Below are 27,182 nucleotides of genomic sequence, written 5' to 3'. Positions count from 1 at the left end.
AGATGAGAATATATACAAGTGCACAGATAACATCATCATTATAGTCCATGAGAGATACCGTTGGCATAACAGTCTCCCCACTCTATTACAACTTGCATCCAATACTTTTTCTCCCACCTTTCTCACCTGATGTGCACAAGAGAAAACTATACTTTAAATGAGCTTCAAACTAGAAAACATAAGGCCATTTGGTGAAAAGGATTTAGTTAGAATAGATTTAAATTTACCTTTTATCTAAACATATGTCTATAAATACAAAGTACAATTCACTTTATTAAGTGGGTACAAACATTAAAACTGACCTTTATCACAGATACGAAAAATTCTATAAAAATAAACTCCAAGTTAATTAATTCCTTAAGCTGAAATTCTGAAGTCCTGAATATAGCCTGAAATGAGTGGGCCTTAAAAATCATACTAAATGGCATCTCTACCAGTTTCAATGCTTTACCTCTTAAGAATATAAAATGATATTTTCTCTCCCTCATTATGATACTTTTCATTTTAGTGAATAAAATTTGCCTAAAAATGGACCCTCAAAACTAGGGAGGCAGGGGAGGAAGGGGAAACAGCCAAGGTCCCCAGGAAAAGAGTGAGCACTGTCAAGGAACCATGCAGCTGGCCGGGGATCCCAGAAACAATGCTAGAAGGGATTCAGCCTTACCTTATTCTATAGGAATCTTCCTATCTCTAGATTATGGAGAAGAATGAAAGTGGAAATCTGGAGGGTTTACATGCTCTTCAGTTCATACTAGGTGCTATAAAACTGAAACTGGTTTGTTTTGCTCTTAACCCTAACTATACTTTCTTGAAATTCTAACTCATAAAGTCACAGTCTGAGGGAAAAACAAAAAAAATTATAAAAATGCTAAAGTTGGAATCTAATAGCTACAAGCTTTCAACTAACCACTCAGCTACTTCTTACACTCATTTTAATCTAGTAATCAACATGGCATGAGTCTCTACTGTTAATCTATTAGATGAACTAACTAGAGTGACTTATTTTTAAAAATAGAAATTGTGAAAAGCAATCAAATGGAGGAGGCACAAGGAATCATACCAAGGTAGGAGGAACAAAATAAATTACAATTTGGTTTTGGGAAATATAATTCTTTAACAATGGATACATTATAAAGCGCAAGTATACTGTCACTAACACAGATATTATTTCCCAAGCATTTAACTTTTAGTTAAGAAAATCTGTCAAAAAATGGATCCTCAAAACTAGAGAAGCAGGGCAGTAAGGAGACAGTCAAAGTCCCCAGCATTTCCCAAGTATTTCTGCTCTGCATTTGGAAGTGAAACATATGAGCATGTGTGATGATCTACTGAAAATCAAATATGCAGCATTATTCCTAGTATAAAGTTAATGCCGAATGATGAGATAGTAAAGGTTGTATAGAATCTAGGTGTTTTGAAGAAATTCAGCATTCTTTAGGAGGCAGAATGACCAGAACTTGCTCCAAGGCAGGGAGAATGCCAAGAAACATATAGAAACCTAAGGAGCTCTGCACAGGTATTTCGAAAAATTGTCTTATACAGAAAACACCTGGGTCAGTGGGCAGAGAGAAGGAAACAATCAACACCAAGGTAGAAAATATTCCCATTAAGATCACAGAAAAGGCACCTCTAGTCCTTCTGGATACCTGTACTTTCTCAACATCCTTACCATGGCAGTGATACTTCTTCCTTTAGGTTTAAGTAAAGGTTATTTGTTTTATAACAAACACTACAGTGAATAAATATTTAGCACTGTGGTTCAGGGAAAGACTGATTTTAGAGATTCTCTACCACATATTGATGCCAATTGGTACCATAAAGCGGGCTCAAATTCAGTTTTACAAGATAAAGTTCTGTTTCAAATCAATATGAATATGCTCAACTGTATACTTAGAAATGATTAACATGGTAAAGTTTATGTGTTGGTTTACCACAATTTTAAAAATCCAAACACAAAAAAAAAGGGAGGAAGGCTCAAGGTCCTCAAAAACACTTCTTTTATTGGAAAGCCTGTTGCAGGATTTTAGCTAATACTTTTACTAAACACAAACTAATTTCGGCAAATAAGCATCTTTAAAAACTAGCGCATCGCTACATTTAGAAATTCTGGTTCTTATGCATATGCAACATTGACAATGTATTGTATATAATATGTGCCTATCAAAGGATTTAAATCAATTTTTTACATCCAACTCAAATGGAAATTTTAATATTCTAGCCTTGTTTCCTAAAATCCAAAATCCAAAGTGGGAGTTCAGAGAATGCTAACTATTCTTGCCTTAATTCTCTCCTTCGTTCCACTCTTAATGTTAAAATGACAACAGTAGCACTTTTCCAAAGATGCTACAGAAAAAGTTCTGAACTTTCTATGAAATCCTTTAAAGAATGAGATGTTGTTCATGGTCTGCTTCATAAAGAATTTTGCCCAGGCTGGCCCAGAACAGGAAAATTTTATACCACTTATTTTAGCAATGTGAATGAGCTGAAGAAACAGCTTTCTAGATTCCTTAATTGTTTGCAATAGTCTAAAGCTTTGCAGGAAATAACACCATTTAAATTTTATCTGTGTAAATCCTTTTAGGAAATTAACACTTCACTTATTGAGAAGCTCCTACATAAGCAGCAATCTATATGTAGTTAAAGACTGGGCCAGCCTCACTAACTTCATTTATCACTTGTAATCTTTTTTTTTCCTTACCAAATGTCACCTCTCCATTTCCACTCTTGTCAAACAATTGGAAAGCCACTATGAACATGGAATCTGGAGCACATAAAACAGATTCAAATGCCAAAAACTCTTGATAGGAGATCAACCTAGAATTTAAAAACATAAAATGTTATTGGCTGGTAAAGAAAGGAGAAACATCAGGTATTTAACATGCCTTTACTGCATAAACTGTAGCTCAGGGTAACCAAATAATTGACAAAGGGGAATTTCTCTTTATAAAGGTATTTCAAATAATAAAGAAAGAGGAATGACAGAATTAGAATATATCCCTTTTATAAACCCCTAATAAATTAATGTACCTGGGCAATAAGCAATAGCTCCTAGCATCACAAAAAGAGAGAAAGCTATATAAAAAATAATTAAGCCTGAATCTGATTAAATCATAGTTTCTCAAATTTGGCCCTCAATAGTGCCATTTTAATACGGATAATTCTTTGTCGTGGGGGCTTCCTGTACATTTTATGTTTAGCAGCACCCCTAGCCTCTACCTACTAGATGCTAAAGCACCCACCATGCTGAGAACCACTACTCATAATCAACAATTTACAGAAAATACAAAGGAGAAAGAACATGTTAAACATCACCACAGAAACACAATCAGCAAAAATGCAGACTATAGAAAACTTTTAATTTTATCTGTGTAAATCCTTTTAGGAAATTAATACTTCACGTATTGACTAGCTCCTAAATGAGCAGTTATCTATATGTAGCTACCAGATTTAGCAATTAAAGACTGGGCCAGCCTCACAAACTTCATTTATCACTTAACAATCTTCTTTTAAGGGCAAACATTCTGCAGTTGTAAGAAAAACAACTTTTAAAGAAGATATGGAGGACAGCCTATTACAGACCTAAGAGATACAGCAATTAAGTGTAAGATACAGATCTTATTTTGATTCTCATTCAAGGAAAGTAAAAGAATTTTTTTCTTAATTTATAAGAAAATCAGGAAATGGAAATACTGATATAACACAAACACTTGATGCATTGACAAATCAATGTTAGTGTTTTTGAGGAAGTTTTTGTTTTGTTTTTGGTAATTTTTCTTATCTATTAAGAGTTACACACTTAGACATTTACAGACAAAATATGTCATCTGGAATATGCTTCAAAATAATCCAAAGGATGGAGGAATGGGTGGAGATACAGGTCAAACAAATTTAGTAATTATTTTAACAATTATTTAAAATGGGGGAAGAGAATATTGAATTCAGTACACTATTCCCTATTTTATATATGATTGAAATGTCAATAATAAAAAAATTTTAAGGAAAATTCAGAACAAAAATGGGGAAAACTAAAGCTTATTGAACCCTACATACTCAGGATTGTGAAACTAGCCAGTGGCTAAATTACACTGAAATTGCCTTCAATAATCTCATGGCACTGTCACATACAAGTTTAGAAGCTCACATCTTCCATAGTGAGCTTGCAACAAAAATTCCACACCATATCACTGCTATTGGTAAGTGGCTAGTATCCAAGAAATGGCATTATAAAATGTTTTACTCTTTGCAGTAGAGGCTGCCACATTTTTATTCTCAAATAACCTGGTTTGAATGATTCATTTACAACCACCCTGTCTAAAGGAACAGACTGACGTGACTTCTAGGCCCACAGGATCTGACCTCTGCATACCTCCCCCTTCCTCCTTACACTCCAGCCCACTCATTCTGAACATCTAAAACAATCCATGCTCCTTCTACTCAGGACCATCACTCAGCAATTCATTTTCCTTGGAATGATCCCACCATCTCCAAACTTTTGCCCATTTAATTTGTACTCAATCTTTACATAGTTCAGCTCAAATCTCATTACCTCAGGAGAACCATCTCAGAATCCCCATATGACTTCAGATTTCCTTTACACCATTACAGTAGCCCACTGTGGTTTTTTTATTGCCCCTTGAATTCTAATTAAAATAATTATGTAACTCATTGTTTAAAGTCTAATTCCCCACCAAAAGGTAGGCTGGTCACAGAGCACAGGCTTGATTCAGGGTAGGAACTCATAAATATTATTGAATAATCTCAATTTAGAATACGCGACTTTTTAGAAAGACGTGTTTCCCAACATGGTATTAGGAAAACAACTACATTTTGCATTTTATTTATGCCTCGGTTCATCTAAGACACATTTTACATTCAAAGTTTCATTTTCTATTGCTTAAAACACTTTGAAATATGTTTAAATTACACAAGTTACATTATATCCAAATCAATGATGTACACTAGCCTTTGCCCTTCAGTGAGGGAAAGTCTTTGTAGAGGTGTTATCCAGGGCACTGAAGACGTGCCTCCACTGTGCCCATGCTGAAGACTCCTTGATGAAATTATGAGCTTGAGTACCTAATAAATCCTGGGAGGAACAGTCTAATAGTCAAAACTGATTATCAGGCCACATGTGGTACTACACCACAGGCATTGGTGAGCTACTAAAACACAGGGTAAAACTCCAAAGTGTAGTTATCATTATACAAATTTTAGGGTAGTAAAAGGAAATGAAGTTACAACATATCAGGTATCATCATGACTTTCTACATACACCTAAAACACAGTGAGTAATATGTGGGTTTAAGCTCTGACCGTAAGATCAATGGTATGGTTAGTCTGAAAGTATGAGAATGTATGACACAAATACAGTAGTTATCTATGCGAGGAATTAGAGAACTTCACTTTCTACATTATATATTTCTGATATATTTCTACATTATCTGTTTCTGAAATTTTTATAATGAAGAATTAGCCTTATTCTTTTTTATAAGAGAAATTTCATAAATTTATAAAATCTTATTTTATATTTTAAACTATGAGATTATGAACTTTATAAGATTATAAGAATAATTTTAAGAATAAAACTTAAACATAGGTAGGCTACTGATGGATTTTTAAAACCCATAACATCATGGGTTTTCCAAGACAAGTCTTAAGAATTTATACATCAAAAATACAGTTACACTGAAATACAGAATATGTACCTTTAAACCATATTTTATGCTCAGTAGTAAAACGTTCTGTATTTATTAGAAGAGGTCAAAGATTTTTCCCTTAACTAGCAAAGGTCATAAAAATGGTCAGCTGGCAGGCTGAATTTGGCCCATGTGCGTGTTTTCTTGGCATGCTAAAATTTGTTTTTAAGTTACATTAATTGCCAACATTAGGAAATCATAAAATTTCACATAAATAGCTGGTTTTCTGGTTTCTCTTATTAAATTGCAAGCTTGGGCAACAGGCTTATGGTCCCAGGTAGCACCAGCCCCCTGGAATCAAGCCAAAGCTGTCTCCTACAGAGAAGACTAAGGCTCATCCGTTATCCACGTCCAGCCCCTGCAGATTTGAGACTCTTGTTGTGTATTTTCCAACTAAGTAGCACTTTAAAATATAAACTTCATGGATGTTATTAAATATCTAAATTTTGTCCCTCATTATATTCAAAAGGCAAATCATATACTCATGCAACTTCAGAGATATAAGGACCCCCAGAGGGCTCAAAGAGGTCAGGTGATCTGCTCACTCAGCCACTCAGCATGCCTGCTCAAAGATCCTCAACTTCTGCCTTCAATTCCGCATTTACCTCCCTGTCCCTCACCCCAAATTTAAAGTTACAGTTGAAAAACAGAAAGGGTATCCAGTATAGCAAGTAGACAATTACTATAAGAAAGTATTAGGGTAATACTCAGAGTTAAACTTTGTCATATACAGTGTGGATTGATACAAAGAGGAACAGATACATGAAAAAGGAAGTATAGAAAGACATTAAAGGCAGAATCTATGAGATAGGTATGAGGATGTTTACTGTAAAATTCATCTTCCCTGAATGTCTGAAATTTTTCATAATAAAATATTGGGAGGAAATGCTGGGATGAGGAGAGGCCATTGAATCTCTTTAATATGCTCCTTATCTATTTTTAGTTCAAGGCATTTCATACATTATAATGTACATCATACAATACTTTTCAGCAAGCAAGAAACAGTTTGCTTATCAGCTGCCATAAAGGAAACATTTTCCAGAGTGATTTTTAAAGCTCTTTTCCCTTTATCCTGCCATGGATTCTCCTATTGCTAGAAGGACCTAACCAAGACTTTAGAAGGACAAATGCAAACCACCAGCCAATAACCAGAGGGAAGAAACCATTGCTTAGTTCATACTTTAAGAGTTTGTTTTTCTTTTAATAAGGACGAAGAAGCACTCTACCTTTTATATAACTGCTATTTAAATTTTTATAAAGAACATGTATTTATTGTATCAATTTGAAATACTAATATTTTATCAAATTGATGTTTTAAAATTTTTCTACAAAGTTACTTTTTAATTTACTGAATGGAAACTATTAAAATTTCAAACTATTATTGTTAATTTTGAAATTTTAAAAGCAACCAGTATTTCTGCATAAAAATGTTTTTATATGCATGCAGAATATTAAAGGAAAACATGTGAAAAAGTAAAAGAGAAGAAAACTAGTTTTTCACATTATAAACTACAGCCTCCAGATGAAATTTTGACTAGAGCTAAATACAGAAACTATGGTTCTGGAAGATACAGTATCAAACAAGTAACTGTCTAAATATTTTAGGTTAGATCACACAATAAAGCCAGAGATCTGCATTTGATGCATAAAATCATTTTGCTTTTCATTATATAACCAGAACTTCAAAGTTTAAGCCACAATCTCACAAATAATACTTGGCTAATGGCTTTTACTTTTAGACAACCCGTCATGCTATTTATAACATATAATGTTGTTCCTACATGGCTCTCCACAGCAAGTACTTTTATTAAAACACCCCTGCTTATTTTACTAACAGAGGAAAGGGAGTGGGGAAGAAGAATATATGGAGACAGTTTACATGCTAAGAAAACATGGGACAGGGGACATAGCAGGTGAGCAGAGCATAAAAGGGCATGGTATTGAAGACTCCTAAACCAGCTTTTCCTTCATACCTGACTAATCACTTAAACTTGTCAGTAACAGTTCTGTTAATTCATATTTGGTCTTAGATAATTATACAATATTAGGTGATGGTATTTCAAGTTACACACTTTTCAGGACTCATCATCAAAAAACAATAGAACCAAGGAATACCTCTTGGGGCTGATCACGGCTCTTGGGTAAAAGGGTGGGAAACAGAAAAAGAGAAAGGAGAGGTGTTTTTTTTGATGATTACAAGAAGAAAAATGGAGTAAAAATTAAGAGAACTAATTTTATTATTGAGCAAGTCAATCAACCTTGTGGGCCTCATTCTCCTCAAATGTGAAAATGAGGAAGTTCGACTACTTGGAATAAGTATCTTGGAATAATCAAATCTTTGATTATCTTGAATTAAAAGTATTAAGGAAACTTTAACAATGATACTTAACCTTTTTGAAGTCATAGACCCTTTTGAAGTTCTACCCAGAAAAATGCAGATACAAATTGACTCACTTTGCATTATATTTCAGCAAGTTCAGGAACCTCTGAAGACCATCCATGAACAGGAAGTTAAGAATTGCTTTGCTTCTTTAAAAATTCCACTTTTATCTGCTTTTAGAAATAATCTGTACGTCTCATGAACTTGTTTAAAACTTTTATGACTTAACTCTATGAATCAGATTTCTACCCAATCCCAGCCTGACTCATTCCAGAGAAAAAAGCAAAGTTTTAAAATTTTGAAATAGAACAGATTTACCTTTAAAAAGAAACAGGCTTGCGTGCTTTCTTAAACACTATTCAACATTACTAGATTCCTTACTAGCCAAAACCCATCTATTCCACTCTGGCAACTTAAACCCTTGATTCCACTCGACCCCACTTTAAAATGCACCTGAGTCTGGGAGAACCACCTGCAGCTTCAACAAAGATACACTACTGAGATGGACAGAGCAGTCACAAAAGGAAGCATCTGGAAAGACAGATACTCTGAAACAAGTGTCTGACCCAGTTAATGACAATAAATACTGTTAGTTTCTAAAAGAGCTAAATGTATATGTTACTTTCAATAATTTTGAAGAAGGAATCTGACTAAATACAGTTTTCGTATGTCTTACTGTCTAATTAATCACTATTGAGAGACCCAAAGACTAAAAATGGTCCACAGTAACTTATGAGACTCAAGACAAAATATGTACAAGTTCCCCAAAATCTGCCATTGATAAACTATATAAAATCTTTCCAAGATATGAAACACTTACAGCACATTTTATGCATTGCGCTAGATCTTGTGAGAAAACACAAGTGAATACAATACTAACCCTGGACTCAAAGAACTTAGATACCAACATTTCTACTTTAACTATAACAATAGCCTCCTAAACCCAGCAGCAAGCAAGCCACATCCTACTCTAACCTACCTTTTTTCTCAAACCTGACTGTATCTGTGGTAACGGAAATAACTTTTAAAGACTCCTTACTGCCTAGTTTTACAACATCTATCACAAAGCACCTCTACAGATGGAAGAAAGAGCCTGGGGCCTCAGAGGCCAGGGGTGTGGCTTGGAAGTCACACAACATGGCAACATTTTCTTTGTAAGTAATAAAAATATTCCATTTGCTCCATGATAGTCATATGATTTTAATATAAAAATGGTGTGCTTTTCCCCTTTGATTTGAGTAAACTGACACTGTAGGAATATGTACCTTGTTATTTCTGTATTGCCAGCGCCATACACTGCTAGGCTAAAAATACCTCCAAGCTGAGAGTCACGAGCCCACAGGATACAGTTAAAGCTTAGCACACAGACGCTCCAGCTCCACTCTAGCCATGACTCCAACAGCAATAAAGTGATGCCACAGCCACACCAGGGCACTTATAACACAGCCTCTCCACTGTCAGTCCCCAAAACACATGCACACACACACATGCCCTGCTTCTCCTTTTCCTGGAATTCTCCTCCCTTTTGCCCGACCACAGGCAAGCTCCTATTCACCCAGCCAGATTTTACTCAAGAACTGCTTCTTCTATGATACTGTCCTGACCACCCTAAACAGCATTAACCATGATTTTTCAGGTCTCTCTCCTTTGTACCTTTCATATACTTACTTCTCTTAAAGCACCTTATTCCTGAAGAATTACTTTTTTCTTTGTTTACTAATACTCCTTCTAAGCCATGAGATTCTTTTTAAGGCCAGCATCCCCATTTTATTTGTTTGTATTTCTGAGACCCAAAGGTGCTTGGCAAATGGCGATTGTTCCATAAATATTTGTTAATACATGAGTAGACATATAAGTGAATAAATTCCACTCTCTAAATTCTTCCCTTATTTATTTTTTCTTCAGAGCACTTATAACCTCTCAACAAGTTCTAATTTCCTTTTTGTTTTTGTGTTTACTGTTTTATTCATGGATATAATTCTAGCACTTAGAACAATTCCTAAAACATAATAGGTACTCAATATTTATGTAATCAATGAATTAGTGAAATACACTTAAGTTATCTGAAAACCATTCTGTTCAGATTATTCAACATAAAAGGTACCTTTTCACATGACACTGTCTTTCCAAATAAAAGAAATAAATGCTAGTTATGCCAAATCCTTGATAATGGCAGTAAATAACATTTTATAAGCTTCTAAGAAAAGGCGTGATTTCTTAATATTAAAGATCTAGATGGTCATAGGTAAACTTACAGTTTTCCTATTTCTTAATAAGATATTGCAGAACATTAGTTTTCGAAAGATGTGTAAAGGTTCTTACCCATCCTTGGTTTGATCAGCTACTCCTGCCAAAAGCTGCACAATCTTTGGATTGCTATTTGGGTCATTATACAGTCCAAGATAGCGCTGGACAAAGTCTTCTGGGGTCATGTAATGTTCTCCATCAACCTCGGTACTGGCATACTAGAAAATAAATAAATAATGTGTACATAAAAATTTAAATTATTCAACATCATTTTGTAGCTAACAAATGTTTTATAAAAAAGTAAATTAAAAGCCAATCTCAAACCAAAACAAGGATAATGAATGCAGAATTTCTCTCTGGACAGTGAAAAAAACAAACACCCAGAGCTTGATTTAAGAACACTGGTAAAGAACTGACAAATCTATAACATGGATGAACCGTGAAAACATTATAAGTTCAAGAGGCCACATATTGCATGACCCTTCACATGCAACGTCCGCAGTGGGCAAATCCATACTGACAGAAAGTAAAATAGTAGTTGCCAGGAGTTGGGAGGAGGAAGAAATGGAGAACAACTGCTGTAATATGTATGAAGTTTCCCTTTGGGAGTGATAAAAATGTTTGGGAATTAAATAGTGATGATAGTCATACAACAGTGCAAATATAATAAAAAACTGAATCATATAGTTTCAAATGGTTAAAATGCTGAATTTTTCGTTATATGACTTCTACCTCAATTAAACATATGTATATATGTAAGAGAAGAAATATGAGAAAGACAAAGAAAGATGAAAGGGCAGCCAAGGTGACCAGGACCTGAAAGTGCGCGCACCTGTATACTCGCAGCGACTTCGGCCTACGGAGTAGGGAGCTGGGGGAGGCGCTGCGCCTGCCTAACCTTCAAAGTGAAATGAGTGAGAAAAGCATAACAAACAAGACCTTCCATCATAGGTATTCTAAGTTCCAGTAGCTGGAAAAAAATAAATAAAAATGTTCTCCATTTTATGTTGAAAATAATTACTTGAATATTATGGTTACTAGACACCCCCTATTATCAAGTCCCCCCCACATACCCCATTACAGTCACTGTCCATCAGCGTAGATGCTATAGAATCACTACTTGTCTTCTCTGTATATACTGCCTTTCCCATGTCCCCCCATACTACATTATGTGTGCTATCATAATGACCCTTTTTCTACCTTATCCCTCCCTTCCCACCCATCCTCCCCAGTCCCTTTCCCTTTGGTAAATGTTAGTCCATTCTTGGGTTCTGTGAGTCTGCTGCTGTTTTGTTCCTTCAGTTTTTGCTTTGTTCTTATACTCCACAGATGAGTGAAATCATCTGATTCTTTTCTTTCTCCGTCTGGCTTATTTCACTGAGCATAATACCCTCTAGCTCCATCCATGTTCTTGCAAATGGTAGGATTTGTTTTCTTCTTGTGACTGAATAATATTCCATTGTGTATATGTACCACCTCTTCTTTATCCATTCAACTTCTTATGGATACTTAGGTTGCTTCCATTTCTTTGCTATTGTAAATAGTGCTGCAAAAAACATAGCAGTGCATCTGTCTTTTTCAAACTAGACTGCAGCATTCTTAGGGTAAATTCCTAGGAGTGGAATTCCTGAGTCAAATGGTATTTCTATTTGGAGTTTTTTGAGGAAACTCCGTACTGATTTCCACAATGGTTGAACCAGTTTACATTGCCACCAGCAGTGTAGGAGGGTTCCCCTTTCTCCACATCCTTGCCAACATTTGTTGTTATTTGTCTTTTGGATGTTGGCCATCCTAACTGGTGTGAGGTGATATTTCATTGTGGTTTTAATTTGCATCTCTGATGATTAGTGATGTGGAGCATCTTTTCATGTGCCTCGTGGCCATCTGAATTTCTTCTTTGGAGAAGTGTCTGTTCAGCTACTCTGCCCATTTTTTTAATTGGCTTATTTGCTTTTTGTTTGTTGAGGTGCATGAGTTCTTTATATAATTTGAATGTCAACCCCTTATCAGATATGTCATTTATGAATATATTCTCCCATACTGTAGGATGTCTTTTTGTTCTACTAATGGTGTAATTTGCTGTACAGAAGCTTTTTAGTTTGATATAATCCCACTAGTTCATTTTTGCTTTTGCTTCCCTTGCCCGGGGCAATATGTTCATGAAGAATTTGCTCATGTTTATGTCCAAGAGATTTTTCCCTATACTTTTTTCTAAGTGGTTTATGGTTTCATGTCTTACATTCAGGTCTTTGATCCATTTTGAGTTTACTTTTGTGTATAGGGTTAGACAATAATTCAGTTTCATTCTCTTACATGTGGCTGTCCAGTTTTGCCAACACCAGCTGTTGAAGAGGTTGTCATTTCCCCACTGTATATCCATGGCTCCTTTACCATATATTAATTGACCATATATGGTTGGATTTATATCTGGGCTCTCCATTCTGTTCCACTGGTCTATGGGTCTGTTCTTGTGCCAGTACCAAATGTCTTGATTACTGTGGCTTTGTAGTAGAGCTTGAAGTTGGAAAGCAAGATCCCTCCTGTTTTATTCTTCCTTCTCAGGATTGCTTTGGCTATTCGGGGTCTTTTGTGGTTCCATATGAATTTTAGAACTATTTTTTCCAATTTGTTGAAGAATGTTGTTGGTATTTTGACAGGGATTGCATTGAATCTGTAGATTGTTTTAGGCAGGATGGCCATTTTGACAGTATTAATTCTTCTTACCCAAGAGCATGGGATGAATTTCCATTTATTAGTGTCCTCTTAAGTTTCTCTCAAGAGTGTCTTGTAGTTTTCCGAGTATAAGTCTTTCACTTCCTTGGTTAAGTTTATTCCTATGTATTTTATTCTTTTTGATGCAATTGTGAATGGAACTGTTTTCCTGATTTCTCTTTCTGCTAGTTCATCGTTAGTGTATAGGAAAGCAACAGATTTCTGTGTATTAATTTTGTATCCTACAACTTTGCTGAATTCAGGTATTAGTTCCAGTAGTTTGGGGGTGGATTCTTTAGGGATTTTTATGTACAATATCATGTCATCTGCAAACAGTGACAGTTTGACTTCTTCCTTGCCAATCTGATTGCCTTTTATTTCTTTGTCTGATTGCCATTGCTAGGACCTCCAGAACTATGTTGAATAACAATGGGGAGAGTGGGCATCCTTGTCTTGTTCCCGATCTTAAAGGAAAAGCTTTCAGCTTCTCGCTATTAAGTATAATGTTGGCTGTGGGTTTGTCATATATGGCCTTTGTTATGTTGAGGTACTTGCCCTCTATACCCATTTTGTTGAGAGTTTTTATCATGAATGGATGTTGAATTTTGTCAAATGCTTTTTCAGCATCTAAGGAGATGATCATGTGTTTTCTGTACTTCTTTTTGTTGTATACGATGTAGTGGACGATGTTGATGAATTTTCTAATGTTGTCCATCCTTGCATCACTGGGATGAATCCAACTTGATCATGATGGATGATCTTTTTGATGTATTTTTGAATTTGGTTTGCTAATATTTTGTTGAGTATTTTTGCATCTATGTTCATCAGAGATCCTGGTCTGTAATTTCTTTTTTTGTGGTGTCTTTGCCTGGTTTTAGTATTAGAGTGATGCTGGCCTTGTAGAATGAGTTCAGGAGTATTCCCTCCTCTTCTCCTTTTTGGAAAACTTTAAGGAGGATGGGTATTAGGTCTTCACTAAATATGTTGATAATTTTTAAAAATATAATAATAATACCCACCCATCAAATAAATGACTCATTATTTTAAGAGTGTTATGTACCATGGCATGACCAAACACGAACAAACAAAGCCCTCCTCTTTGGGTTGCAGTTGATCAAATTAGCCACTTCAGTCAAACTATCAAAGTAGTAACATCAGAAAATTTCTCAGAATTGAAGAATACAAGGGCCTACTAAGTGCCAAGCATGGAAAGTTAAACAAAACAAAACCCCACACCAGGGCTCATCATCACAAAACTACAGAACATCAGAATAAAGAGAAAATCCAACAGTTTTCAAAAAGAAAAAAACAGGTCTCATATAAGAAATTATGACTGATGGCATCTATGTTTTCTCAACAGAAACACTGGAAGCTTGAAGACAGTACAGTGCAGGCCTTGAAAATTCTAAGAGAAATAATTTTTGCCTATATTTCTAAATGGAGCAAAACTTTCAACAAGTTGCAAGGGTAGTTTTGTAAAAGTACTTTGAGGGATCCATGCTGTCAATACTTTCCCTTCATGTACCCTTTTTCTCAGGAAGCTATAGGAGAAATTGCTCCATTAAAAAGAGGGTATTGATCAGGCGGAGAAAACAAGTACCAAATGATTTCACTCATCTATGGAGTATAACAACAAAGCAAAAACTGAAGGAACAAAACAGCAGCAGACTCACAGAACCAAAGAATGGACTAACAGTTACTAAAGTGAAAGGGACTGGGGAGGATGGGTGGGAAGGGAGGGAGAAGGGGATTAAGTGGCACTACAATTAGCACACATAATATAGGGGGGGCTTATGGGGAAGGCAGTATAGCACAGAGAAGACAAGTAGTGACTCTATAGCATCTTACTATGCTGATGGACAGTGACTGCAATGGGGTATGTGGTAGGGACTTGATAATAGGGGAAATGTAGTAACCACAATTGTTGCTCATGTGAAACCTGAGCATAACAACAATACCTGAGTAAAAATAAAAAATAAAGAGGGCATTGAACCAAATAAGAGGAAAATATGGGATCCAAGTAATAGATGATCCAACCTAGGAAAGTGGCCAAGGGAAATCCCAGGACAATTGTCCTGCACACTTCACAAGTACCTAGTCCTGGCTGGGACAGACAGAGGCTCCAAGAAGCAAAAACACTGGAGAAAATGAAATGTCAGGTTATCCAAGGCATTTGGCTATGTAGAAAATAACATTGGGAGGAGTTTATCACCTTCTCAATGAGATCCACTCTTTTCACCCTATTTTGAATTACAACCGTACATCTGTATATAGATACAAGTATCTGTATTTATAATCTCCTGATTGGAAGAGTAGTTGCTCTGCTCTAACATACAATATATTTTACTTCTTTATTACATTTACTGTCTATCTTCCAACTACAATGTGTCAACAAAGAAATCTTTGTTTCTCTGTTCATTGATGTATCCCAAGCACCAAGAAAAATGCCTGGCACATAGTAGGCACTCAGTAAGTATTTGTTAAGTTTGTGATCCAATAATGAATTTGGTAATAAGTACACAAATTACTAAGAAAATGAAATGTTAGGAAACTTTTAACTCTATGAAAAAGTAAATTCTGAATGTATTTTGTTGCACAAAAATAGGAAATATAATACATGACTTGCCTCAAAATAAACATTTATAGTCATAATAATAGAGATACCAAATATTAATTTAGTAACAATTATACTGAGAGGAGTGGAGGGAGAATGGGGAAGTAGTGTAAGGAAGCTAAGTCCTCAACTACTGTAATAGAAAGTCAATAATGCCGAGAAATAACAGTATATAAAAATGAAAGGAAATACCAAAATAAATAGCCACAAGAATTATAAGTGGTTGCTTTTGGGAAACAAGACAGGGATGAGAAGTATCAGGGCAAAGGACTGTTGGTTTGGTTTTTGGTTAAGCATTTCCTATGTTCTTATTTGTGAATCTAACTAAACTGAACCACCAGTTCTTTCAACAAGGAGAGAATTAAATAGAAATTGTTTCCTTTGTCATATTCTGAAAAACACTACAGAGGCTATTACAGGAAAGCCTTTATCAGTCTGTAAAAAAAGTAGCCCATGGTGGACATACTTTTACTAGGTGATGCTACCAAAAGCACCTAACAAATGCCACCCCAAAATAAAGTCATATTCTCCTGGCATGCTATAAAGTCATGCTTGAAAGCATCCTGAGTTTAAACCTTGGCTCTGCCACCAAGTCGCTATGAGTTCTTTCACAACTCCATTCTCCCCTCAGGGCTCGAGATGTATCACACCTCTACAAAGTTAACAAGTCTTTGACATCACAAAACGGTAATTATGCAAACATAGGATAAAGAAAAAATAAAATGTATAGTATTGATACTAATAGTGAATTCTGCCAATTCCCATCAATTGTTCCTTCTCCTCCTTGTTCTTCAGTGTGTAACATATTCTGACACATTTTACCGAGATCAGAAAACCACCAGAGTGAAGGGGAGGAAGGAGAGGGAAAGGCACGGAGAAGAAGAATCAACACAAGGAGGTCTAAAAAAAGAATGTAAAGAGACTGACAAGTCAACCACAAACATATGATGCCAAACAGCAGTCTAGGAAATGTGGTATGAGAACCAAAAAGAATTGGTTCGCTCAAAGGACAAGTGGGATGGGGTTAGCAGGAGGGAGAAAGTAATGTTTGGCATAGGTCTTGAACGTTAAGACTCAATTTCAACTGCAAATGGAAAGAAAGAGTATTTCAGGCTAAAAATAAAAGAACAAATACAGGAATTTAAAAAATATATTTTTGGGGAGGGGAGGGGAGAGAATTAGTTGGAGACAGAAATGTTAGGAAAGAGAGAGTATACCAAGACTCGTAGAAGGTGACACTGAAAAGGTGTTTGAGGCCAGGCGGTAGAAGTCTTTGAATGCTGAACTGAGTAGTCTGGACTTTATTCTGTGGGCCATGGGATGACACTAAAAATTCTAGGGGAGGTGAGAGGGATGACTGACCTGTATTCTCTCTGGTGGCAATGTGAGAGATGGACTGGAGAAGAGAGAAACTGAATGGGGGCAGGGAGATCAAGCAGTGGCTACTGCAAAAATCCAGGGGAAAGAGGTTGAGGCCTGGGCCAAGGCAGTGGGAGTAAAAATGAAAAACAATGGTTACTTTCACCCATTGCTAATGGCTTTTTATTTTATTTATGATTTTAATAGTGTTACATTTGGAGCATTCAAAATTCAAAAGGTACAAAAGGATATACAATGAAGTCTTCCTCCCACCTTGTCCCCAGTCACTCAATTCCCTATTCCAGAAGCAATTTCTTGTATATCCTTCCAGAGATGTTTTACACATAAACAATTATATATATATATATATAAAATTTTATGCTAATATACATACACACTTATGTATATGTGAATATTCTTATCCATTTCTTTTTTACACAAATGGTAACATACTATTTATTGTATTTCTTTACATCTTACTTTTTTCAAATCAGTACTTTTGAAGTGATTTAACAATACATATGTACACACACACACACACACACACATTTTTTTTTTAAAGAACTATAAAAATGCTCATGTCCTCTGACAAGGAATCCTTGGCGTGATGCCTGTGAAAATTGTGAAAGAAGGTAGAGCTAAACAAAAAATACAAAATAAGAAAATACTAGAGATGGGTAAAGGTGATCTTTGTTCTCTCTTTCCACAATTGTTTCAGTGTTGACTTCTCTCTTTAATAAGAAGATATCGATTCTCAAAAGAGAGAATATGAAAACACTTTACAGTATTAACAAAATTTGACAATTGTCCATTTCTTTTTGCCACAGAGGTATCTAATATCTAATACTAATACCTGAATTTGATTGCCAGGACTACCACCACTACACACACACACACACACACTTCAAACTATACTGTACTTACTGAATCACCAGGGTTTCATAACGTTCTTGACTTTTAAACTAACAGGAAATAGAGGGCAGCCTTAGCGCAAACCACCAAGCACACATCAGCCAACAAGGAAAACAAACCCTTTTGTTGACATGCAATGGAACAGGCTTTGCCAGTATCTGGAGTTACAAATGATGCCAGAGAATCGCTTACCCTGAGGTATTTTGCTAGTGTTTTCCCCAACCCTCCTCATCTATTTTAACTTTATTTTAAATGAAAAATAAAGTGGACAGCTCAGAGGAAGAAAACACGTCTTCTCATTCACAAAGAGTCAGTACTTGACTTCTACAGAAAACATTTAACTAATTAACTCATTAAATTAGGGACAATTACTTGGCAATGTCAGTGAGCCTGTTGCCTGAACAGACAAAACAGAAGGAGTTTAGAACTGAAACTAGAATCTACCCACAGTCCCATCAAGATGCTAAAACACTTTATGTTAACAAAGAAACACAGGTTTCTCAAAAATGGGTGATATATTTAAAACAAAAGTATTTCTTAAAATACTTTAAAAATAAGAATGACCCATTTGTTTTAATGAATGTTTATTTTAAATGACTAGATAACAATCAAACCCAAAAATGTAAACATGGTCTAAAGTAACACATAAGGCTAGAAATAAAAACGGTTAGGTGGCCTTATTGAGATCTCTTTCTGCTAATCACAATGACTTGCATGTTTATACTAAAATTGAAAAAAGTAATTAAAACAAAGTTCTGGGTCTCCTAGGCTAATGCTTATGCTAAAAATTTCATATCAAGTAATTTAGTAGTTTCATAATATCATTTCCATTTTGTTTTTATCACTTCAAAGGGTGAACTAAAATGATTTTAAATGAAATTAACTAAATATTGAATCAATGCTCCAAATAACTTTAGAGTTAATCATTTGCCATTTCAAAGACGTCTCTTAAGCAGTTGTAAATCCTTCTTGGGCAAGAAGTCAAGGACATATGAAAGACAGACAAGAAGTAGCTGACAGTATCTGAACAAAAATAGTTGGTCTATTTGATTGATTAAACTTTTTCCAAAATACAACTCAAATACTTGTAAAAGTGAACATAGCTTTGACATTTCCAGAAATATTTAAATTAGGTTGGGTATAGGTCACATATGCTTGAAAAAGCCTTGACATTCTGAAGCTTGAGAAATAGAATGGATCCTAATGAAAGATTAGAATCTTTATACATTTAACCAAAATTATGGCCTGTATAGGATGGTAGCGTTTCATCTATAGATATATGTTGTACTTACACTGAACTATCTCCAGCTCCAAATGAGAACATAGAGATGTTTTGCCTACAAGCCAACAAATCAGCATACCAAGGCCTCACCTGGCTGGAATAAAATGGACAGTAGTAACTCCTTCACAATTTACTGAGTTTTAACTTTAAGTGACCTTTAGAATGTCAACCTATATCAGAGGTTTACTATAAAGTAGACTTTACAAAGTTTACACAACCCTAAATTTCCTGGTAAGAAAAAAAAGGATTACGTAAAATTCAATGACAAGAATGAGTAAAAAACTCAGAAACTCTAAATGATACAAATTGCCTATTTAAATGGGTTAGGTTCAAAAGCAGACCTTTTTTTTAATATTTCTAAAAAAGATTTCCCAGAGACTATATAGGAAAATTTTGATCTCCTGTGACTAGAAAGCTGGTTATTTTTTGAAAATTATAGTGTATCAAGATAAAAGATTTTCTTTTCAGGTATGTACACCAAAACCATACATATGTAATATATCTAGAATCACTACTTTTAAGCCAAAAATCTGCTGAAATAAAATCTTTCAGGTTATTTCACATTCATAAAAACATTTATTAAGCACCAACTGTGTGCTGGGCACTATGCCTGGTACTAGCAAAAAAAAATAGTATCTGCCCTCAAATAGCTCTGAGATGATGGCATGATGGATACTGAAACCAGGGTCAGAAAACAGGTTCTAATTCCCTGTACTGTTTACTGTTAACTAGCTGAGATTTCTTGAGCAAAATACATAGCTTCTCTATGCCTTTTCTCTAGCCAACAAAAAGTTACAGAAAGACAGTTGTAAACTCTTGTTGTAAGTGAAAATAATGAGATCTTGAACACCAAACTACTTGGAAATTATAAAGCAAATGCATATTGAAAGAGTTATTCTAAAATACTTAGAAACACTGAAAAGTACAGAATCCTAGTATCCCTCCTTTCTTCTTGATTTTTTCTGTTTTTGCCCCAACATGAAAGGAACTATTATTCTAACTCTTCATCTTTCTCCACATCAAGATTTCCGTGGGGTTGCTTCCAATATTCTTCAGTTTACCAGGAGATCAGTCCTAACTGGTCTAGGCAGCTTCAGCTCTGCTTAATCCAACGTGTGACTGTAATATGAGTCAAAACAAACTGTTCCCCACAACTGTTCTGACTGAGATGAACTGACATTTTCAGATCTTAACATTCTTTCAATTTTAGTATCTCTTGAATGGCAACATCACAAAATTAGGTAACTATAGATATCACACAGAGCATTTCCCATATAGAATGAATTACATGAACAATGGAAGTGGAAGACATAAACCAAGGCAAGAGCTAAGTATATGAAGCTAATCCTCATGCTGTCTTTCACTATTACTGCTCCTACTCCTAAAGGAAGCCAAGTTTAGTCAGGAATGCATGCCCTTTCACTACACAAACACTCTGCATAATATCTGACACACAACATATCTGACACACAAAAATACTTCATGAGAACATCTTTTTTCTCCACATTCAGTTTCAGTAGATATTATCATTTTTTTAAAACTTGATAATTTTATTTTAACTTTAATAAGTGGAATATATCCTATGCTTTTAAAAACAGCCCTTATGTATATTCCAACAAACTGGAAGGGTCTCCTGTTAAAAGCCCTGCTTACTTCCCTTCTTAGCCCCAGGTTTCTGTCAAAAGTAAGAAAATACATAATATGTAAACAAATGTTGATTGAATCAAAGGACATTTCTTTCAATTAAAAATTAATACATTATCATAAAAACCCTAAGGAAGAATCACTCTTTGCTTTACGTTAGCAACCTGTTCTTCTACTTTTTCTCTAATCTAAAATAACAAGACAGAAAAATATTCATTTTCATAATTTTATATGAAATATGATCTTCCATGTTATATTGGTAATAATGAGAAATAGAACAGGATCAAAATAATACTTGAGTTCTAGATTGCAGTATACTTTTGGTCTAGCATATATAACGGGACAGTCTCAACAGGTATTGCCTTTACCATACAAAAACACATTGATAAATGAACAAAGTCTGTCAACTAAAAAGATCTTGAAAAATATCATTTACTTAGAACAGTTTGATAAACCTACTTTGCTACAAAACACAGACCAGATGTAACTGTTCATTTTGAAATTTGTCAGGCTTACAATAGCCTGTGACATTCCTGTTGTCCTCACCTCACGCCCCTCTTCATTCCTTCTATTGTTGCCTTTTGCTATTGTATACTTCTGATGTAGCAAAATTGGGTCAATGACAGTGTGTGGGTGAAAGAGGTAGAAGAAAGAGATAATCAAGAAATGATTGTTGTAAAGGTAATAATAGTAAAATCTTAGCTTGACAACTGGTTGTGAATTTATAGCACTCTAATACGTAAGAATTCATTTGTTATACTTCAATTTTATGAACTTGGGGGCAGAAAAAGAAATCCTAGTAAATATTGGTTTTGTTTAGCTAACAGAAAATATAGCTCACCAAAATTTGAGAAGCAATGAACACAGAAAAAATAAACTTATTTCCTTATATTGAAATGAATACTTGTTTCACTCTTATAAAGTTCTTCTCACAAACTTGCTCACATAATTCCATTAAACAAAGATACACTAGCACTTTCAAACGGGAATATTTTGCTATTTACAAAACAAATGACTTCTGAGCCATACCAACTATTTTTGAATTTAGACAGTTAATGCCAAAGATCTAAATTTTATTAAAAAGAACTTTCAATTATATTCAAAAATTAAATCTTCTCTGAAGTTTTTTACTTTAATAACAGAAAAATTTGTTTTAGTCTTTGACTATATTCTTTTTGTGAAACTCTAAACTGCCGTGGGACCATTTTCCCTTGCTCTCCTCTTCCTTCCCACCTCAACTGTAGATATCACTTATAAATAAGTTGTTTACTCCCTTTCTTGCTTATTTTATATTTAATCCCCCTAACCACAAGGATTCATCTATCACACCTGTATGCATTTGTACTGGGACACATTTATTACCAACCAAACTTAAATCCCTCCTCTCCAAAATTCCCCAAATACACGCCTTATCAATTAGTATTTATTCTAAAGATGCCAGACTCATTATTCCTTCTTTACCTCCATATGTAATACCAAATTCAACAGATTCATCCCTTACAAAGTCCCTGTATTGTCCTTCCTATTTCCTCAGCCACTCGCACACGTTTTATTTCAATACCCTCTTAGCTGATGGTTCTACTCACTTCCAACCTCTCCACACTTTATCCAACATATGCAAAGAGCTGCCAGAATTCACTTCAATTTGCCCACTCAGAAACTCACAGTGCCCCCCTACTGTTTTAAATCCAAACCCCTTGGCCAAATGCTCTAGGTAGTGTAAAGGCACTTGTGTTTTTCATCACCCAAGTAACCAGATTTTTTTAACTTCTTAACAAACATGTGTTACTAGCCCTTCACACACCTCTAGCTTTCAAAAATAAGCCCATCTCAAGATTTCACAAGCAGTATAGCATAAAGGTTAGGAGTATGAGTACTGTAGTTTGATTTGATTCCAGCCTCTACTACTTATGAACTAAGTGACATTAACCAAGTCATTTAACTTCATCTATTTAGCAGAGACACTAACACTACCATCTAAGGTTTTTATGAAAATTAATATAATACCATTAAAGCACTAGGCCAATACCCAGCACACTATAGAATGACCAATAAATGTTAGCTATTGCCATTATTACTATACTACCAGTCTGTTCTAGGTAAGCCAACTTGCTCTACCAGAAGCTATGCATTTGCCCTCACTGTTCTTGACTCCCTCAACCACAAACTGTTAGATGGAATGGGTCTGAGAGAGGAGCTAGTCACAGGCCCATTACCACTGAAGTCTTGGCTCAGTCCTTCCCTTTGATCAATCAACTTATTGTCTACTAGTAAATGAAGTACAAGCACACACATGGCACACAGTAAATAGTCCTTAGTAAATATTTTTAGGTAAATAAGTGCTAAAGAAGTGCGCAGTTAGGATATATTTGTTGTTTACTATTATCTCTAAAATATTAATAAGCCATATGCATCTAAAATAAAACTGTTTCTAAATAATGCCCTATAGCTTCAAATAACTGTAGTTTGAAGTATTCAAGACAGGAATAAAAAAATCTATTATGTTACTTGGTAACTGTCCTCAAACTGATTCAACTATATTGTATCTTGCTAGCTGTTTTATGCCTTCCTGAACGTGTCTATGTTCTCCTATCAATCAATAATTCTTGGGTCAATGCTTTATACTTACTGCTGAATGCAGTTATGAATTCCACAAATTCAATATAATAAAGTAATCATCAAAATAATGCATAAAAAGATAATAAAAGTTGTCAAAAAGCTAGGCTAGGCATAGTCCCAGCTCTTTCCTTGTACATCCATCCTCTCCCCCAAAAAAACCAAATCCATACAGAATCACAGATTTTTTTCCACAGAAATTTTAAAGATGGAAGAACTGCACCCCACTGAGTCCCACAAAGAAGAGGAAGCGAGGAAGGCCAGATAATCAACCTGTAAGTACAACAACCAGATAGAGACAGGTCTGGGAATTGAATCCAGTGCTCCTGTCACCTAGTTCAGTGAACTTTTCACTAAATTATGCATCATTCCAACTGATTTCTTCCATGCCTCCTTAATCTAGAAAATAAAATTAACTATACTACATGAATTCCTCAAAACAATTAAGTATAATCATATGATTTGGTTAATACTGACATATTTTTGGCTATCTTCAAGAACACTTATGAAAAATAAAAGTTACAAGCCATAAATAGAGCATTTCTATTACTTTTGTGTCAGAAATAGTGCTTCCCTTTATCAAATTTTATATTTAAGATTCCTATTTTCACTAACTCTTTTCCAAAAACTATGCATATGTATGGTCACCTATGCAGTCTGCTCTCCAACAATAACTTAAGCAATCCACACGTCTCAGATAAAAATGTTATCTCTTCCAGGCTGATCGGCGTATGTTAGAATCTGTTCCTAATATAGAATCATAGACTTTTAGAGTTGGAAGGAACCTTGGAGATCACCTCTCATTTTACAGAGAAAACTAACACCCAACAGGGACCTGCCTAAGGTCAAAGTTTCTATATAAGAACCCACATCCAGAACAGAAAGTTCTCAAAAGTTTTCAGAGAAAAACACATTATTAGTGGAACACTGTAGCTTGTCTCCCTTTGCATCTACTTAAGTACAATTTCATGCATGAGGAACTTTTGAAATTTAAGAAAAGAAAGCAAAACAAAAAACTAAGCCAACTTTTTTTTTAAGTCTACAGCCATTCACTCTTCCTAAAAACTTACAGGTTAAGGTGGATCTTTGCAAGAATCACAGACAGTAACATTAATAACAAAATCCCAAAAGCTATGGATATAATATAAATAAGGGGAGGGAGAAAAGACACACACACACATTAAGAACAGCTATTATATTCTTATCTCTGTAACAAATTACATAAAGAATTGCTTATAGGTAGGAAAACTTTATAAACATGCAACTTTCAAGGAAAATTTTAATCACCACACCTATCAATTACACAAGAGTCTCAATACATTCTAAAACTTTACTTTGGTCACAGTGCTTAAAGGAAACTGGAAATTCTTTTTAGTGTTCTTTCATGTCTTAAGTCACGTAAAAAAAATAACGATGAAAATATTTTATAAAACCTTAATAAAATGAAAAACCTTTATTCAAACTTTAATAAAACAAGAATTATAAGCTATATTATCTAGCCATGTTTTTAAGAATAAAGGAAAATAGAACATTCCTGAAAGTTAAGGCCTGAAAAGTACTAGATTTACACCTCTTTTTTCTCCCAGTGTAAAAACACACAACATAAGCCAATTTACCTGTAGGAATATGTTTCTTAACTCATGAGGATCACCTCTCCTGGTTGTCTGCACCTGTAAGAAAAAGAAAAAAAGCCAGTTAATGCTGCACTAGAAACCACATAATCTCTTCAGATTAGAGTTCGCAGATCGCTAACAATCATTTAGTTTCAACCAACCAAAAGTACTAATCTTGATAACAGTTGTCAAATTGATCTGTTACACAGGGTAAAAAGACAGGTGCGAAGAGCCTAAGATATACAGCAAGTCTACAAGGTTTCCTCTGGGTCGGAAAGAGAAGGCAGTGAAGATCACCCTATCTAGCAACACGCAGTCCACCCACCTTCAATTCAGAGGCCCGCGAGGGCAGAGCACCCGTAAAGTTGAACATCCAAAATAACCGCACCGCCTCGCCTAGCAACCTTTCTTCACGATGTAAAGCAACCCAGGATATAATTATCTCTGCGCCCCTCTCTTTCTCCACCCGACCTAAAACATCAAAGCTGCTACGACGGTTCCAAATACTTTCGACATTCCTCCACCTGCAGCAGAAACGCCAAATCCTTTGGGCAGAGGTGTAGATACGAATGCACCCGCGGCCCCTCTGGGGCCCAGACCACTCGGTGACTCGCCCCCTCCCCCACGGCACTACACAGACGCCTTCGGTATCCCTGGTTTTTCACGCCCCTTCCCCCCACTCCCTTTCTGACGCCCTCCAACTCCGGGCTCGCAATCCCGTGCACCTAGGTCAAGATACTCGTCCTCCTTCACCGACCCGTGGTCCTTACAAGCCCCTCCAACTCAGAATCCCCCTCCCCCCCTCCCCCGGCCGGGCATCCTCTCTCCGGTCCAAGCCCCGCACAGCTCTCCCAGCCAGGGCGCTGGAGCCCTAGGACACGCTATCCAAGAGCCAGGCAGAGCAGGAGAGGGAAACAGGTGAGGGGCTGGAAGCAGGGTCCCCGGTACGTCTCTGATGCAGTAAAGGCAGCTGTCGAGAGTTGGAGTCACCTTGACCGCCATGCTGTGCTCGGAAGCCGGGGACGAGCGAGAGTGAGCGAGCAGGGCCGAGCTGTCAGGGCGCGCGCGCGCCGCCTCCCCGGCCGCGCCCACCGCTCGCCCGCCGGCGCCGCGCGCGTCCTCGCGCAAAGGAGCCGGGCGCGGGCGCGGGCGCGGGCGCGGGCGGGGCGGAGGCGGCCCCGGGTCCCGGCCAGGAAGGAGTCTGGCCCGAGGACGGGTGTGGCGGAGGGAGGGGACGCGGCACCCACGGCGGAGACTGGAGTGCCAGCCGTGGGGTTCCGACGGTGGCGGGCCGCTGAGTCGCCGCCCGTGAAGCCCCAGGTTTCTTAAGGCCTCTTGGTGTGGCTTTGGGCACCGACTTTGGCCAGAGTAGTTTTACCCTGAGACTTAAAGGAACGCCTGGGGCCTGGATTGAGCAAGATTTAGAAAAATAAAAGAACATGTGCCATTAATAATAATAAATGAATGAATTTCGACTAATGGCAAATACTGGCAATAAAAGAGATTGAAAAACACTCACTCCAGGGAAAACCTAAGTAAACATAACTTGAGAAATATGACCCTAAATTGGCATAAAATGTATATGCTTAATATTTTTGTTTCATGTCCGATTATAAAGCTTTATTAGTAGACTCTACATTCCTAGTCTTCCAAATCCTTTGGGCAGAGGTGTAGATACAAATGCATATGGAAAAAAAAATACATTTGTTTTCGACAGGGCTGGCACTGAATCCTGGCCCTACTTGAGCATGCATAAACATTTCCAGCCCATCCTAAGAAGTAGTACTACCCAGAACTAAAATGTCTCAAAATTGTATTATGCCATTATGACTATATTGAGCCACAGACTGATTCACTCAACAAACGTTTACTGGGCATGTATTATATGCCAGACACAGTCCTGCTTGTGAAGAATACAAAAACAAATAACATATAGTCCCTAACCTATAGGACCTAACCAACAGATGGTCAGTACTTCCCCAACCCTAATAACCGTATTTTTTCATGTGTGTGTCTTGAAACCAAGCATGCTCCTTCAAAAAAAAAAAAAGGCTAACAACTCTGAAGATTTGTCTTAATCTCACTTAGCTCTGTAGTCTCTCTCCCC

The 27,182-nt window shown here is 36.2% G+C and overlaps 1 protein-coding gene across 3 annotated transcripts in view; it reads right to left on the bottom strand.

Annotated features, from left to right (window-relative positions):
- Positions 1-26,369, bottom strand: part of SLC25A12 (solute carrier family 25 member 12) — an 88,716-nt gene extending 62,347 nt beyond the window's left edge. Inside the window, exons 1-4 of one of the 3 annotated variants that reach the window (XM_017655970.3) lie at positions 26,066-26,369; positions 25,079-25,132; positions 10,399-10,541; positions 2,699-2,814 (exon numbers count right to left, since the gene is read on the bottom strand). In XM_017655970.3, coding sequence (XP_017511459.1) covers positions 2,699-2,814; positions 10,399-10,541; positions 25,079-25,132; positions 26,066-26,077 — 325 coding nt within the window. In that variant the 5' untranslated portion in view covers positions 26,078-26,369. Of the gene's footprint in view, positions 1-2,698; positions 2,815-10,398; positions 10,542-25,078; positions 25,133-25,400; positions 25,733-26,065 lie in introns of those variants that run through there. The other 2 variants (XM_017655972.3, XM_017655971.3) reach the window with 2 other exon arrangements.
- Between the last annotated feature and the right edge of the window lie 813 nt (positions 26,370-27,182).

This window comes from Manis javanica, chromosome 12 (assembly GCF_040802235.1).
Source record: "Manis javanica isolate MJ-LG chromosome 12, MJ_LKY, whole genome shotgun sequence".
Taxonomy (NCBI): Eukaryota; Metazoa; Chordata; class Mammalia; order Pholidota; family Manidae; genus Manis; species Manis javanica.
The sequence above is the reverse complement of the archived record's forward strand: the minus strand, read 5'-3'. Positions and strand labels throughout refer to the sequence as shown.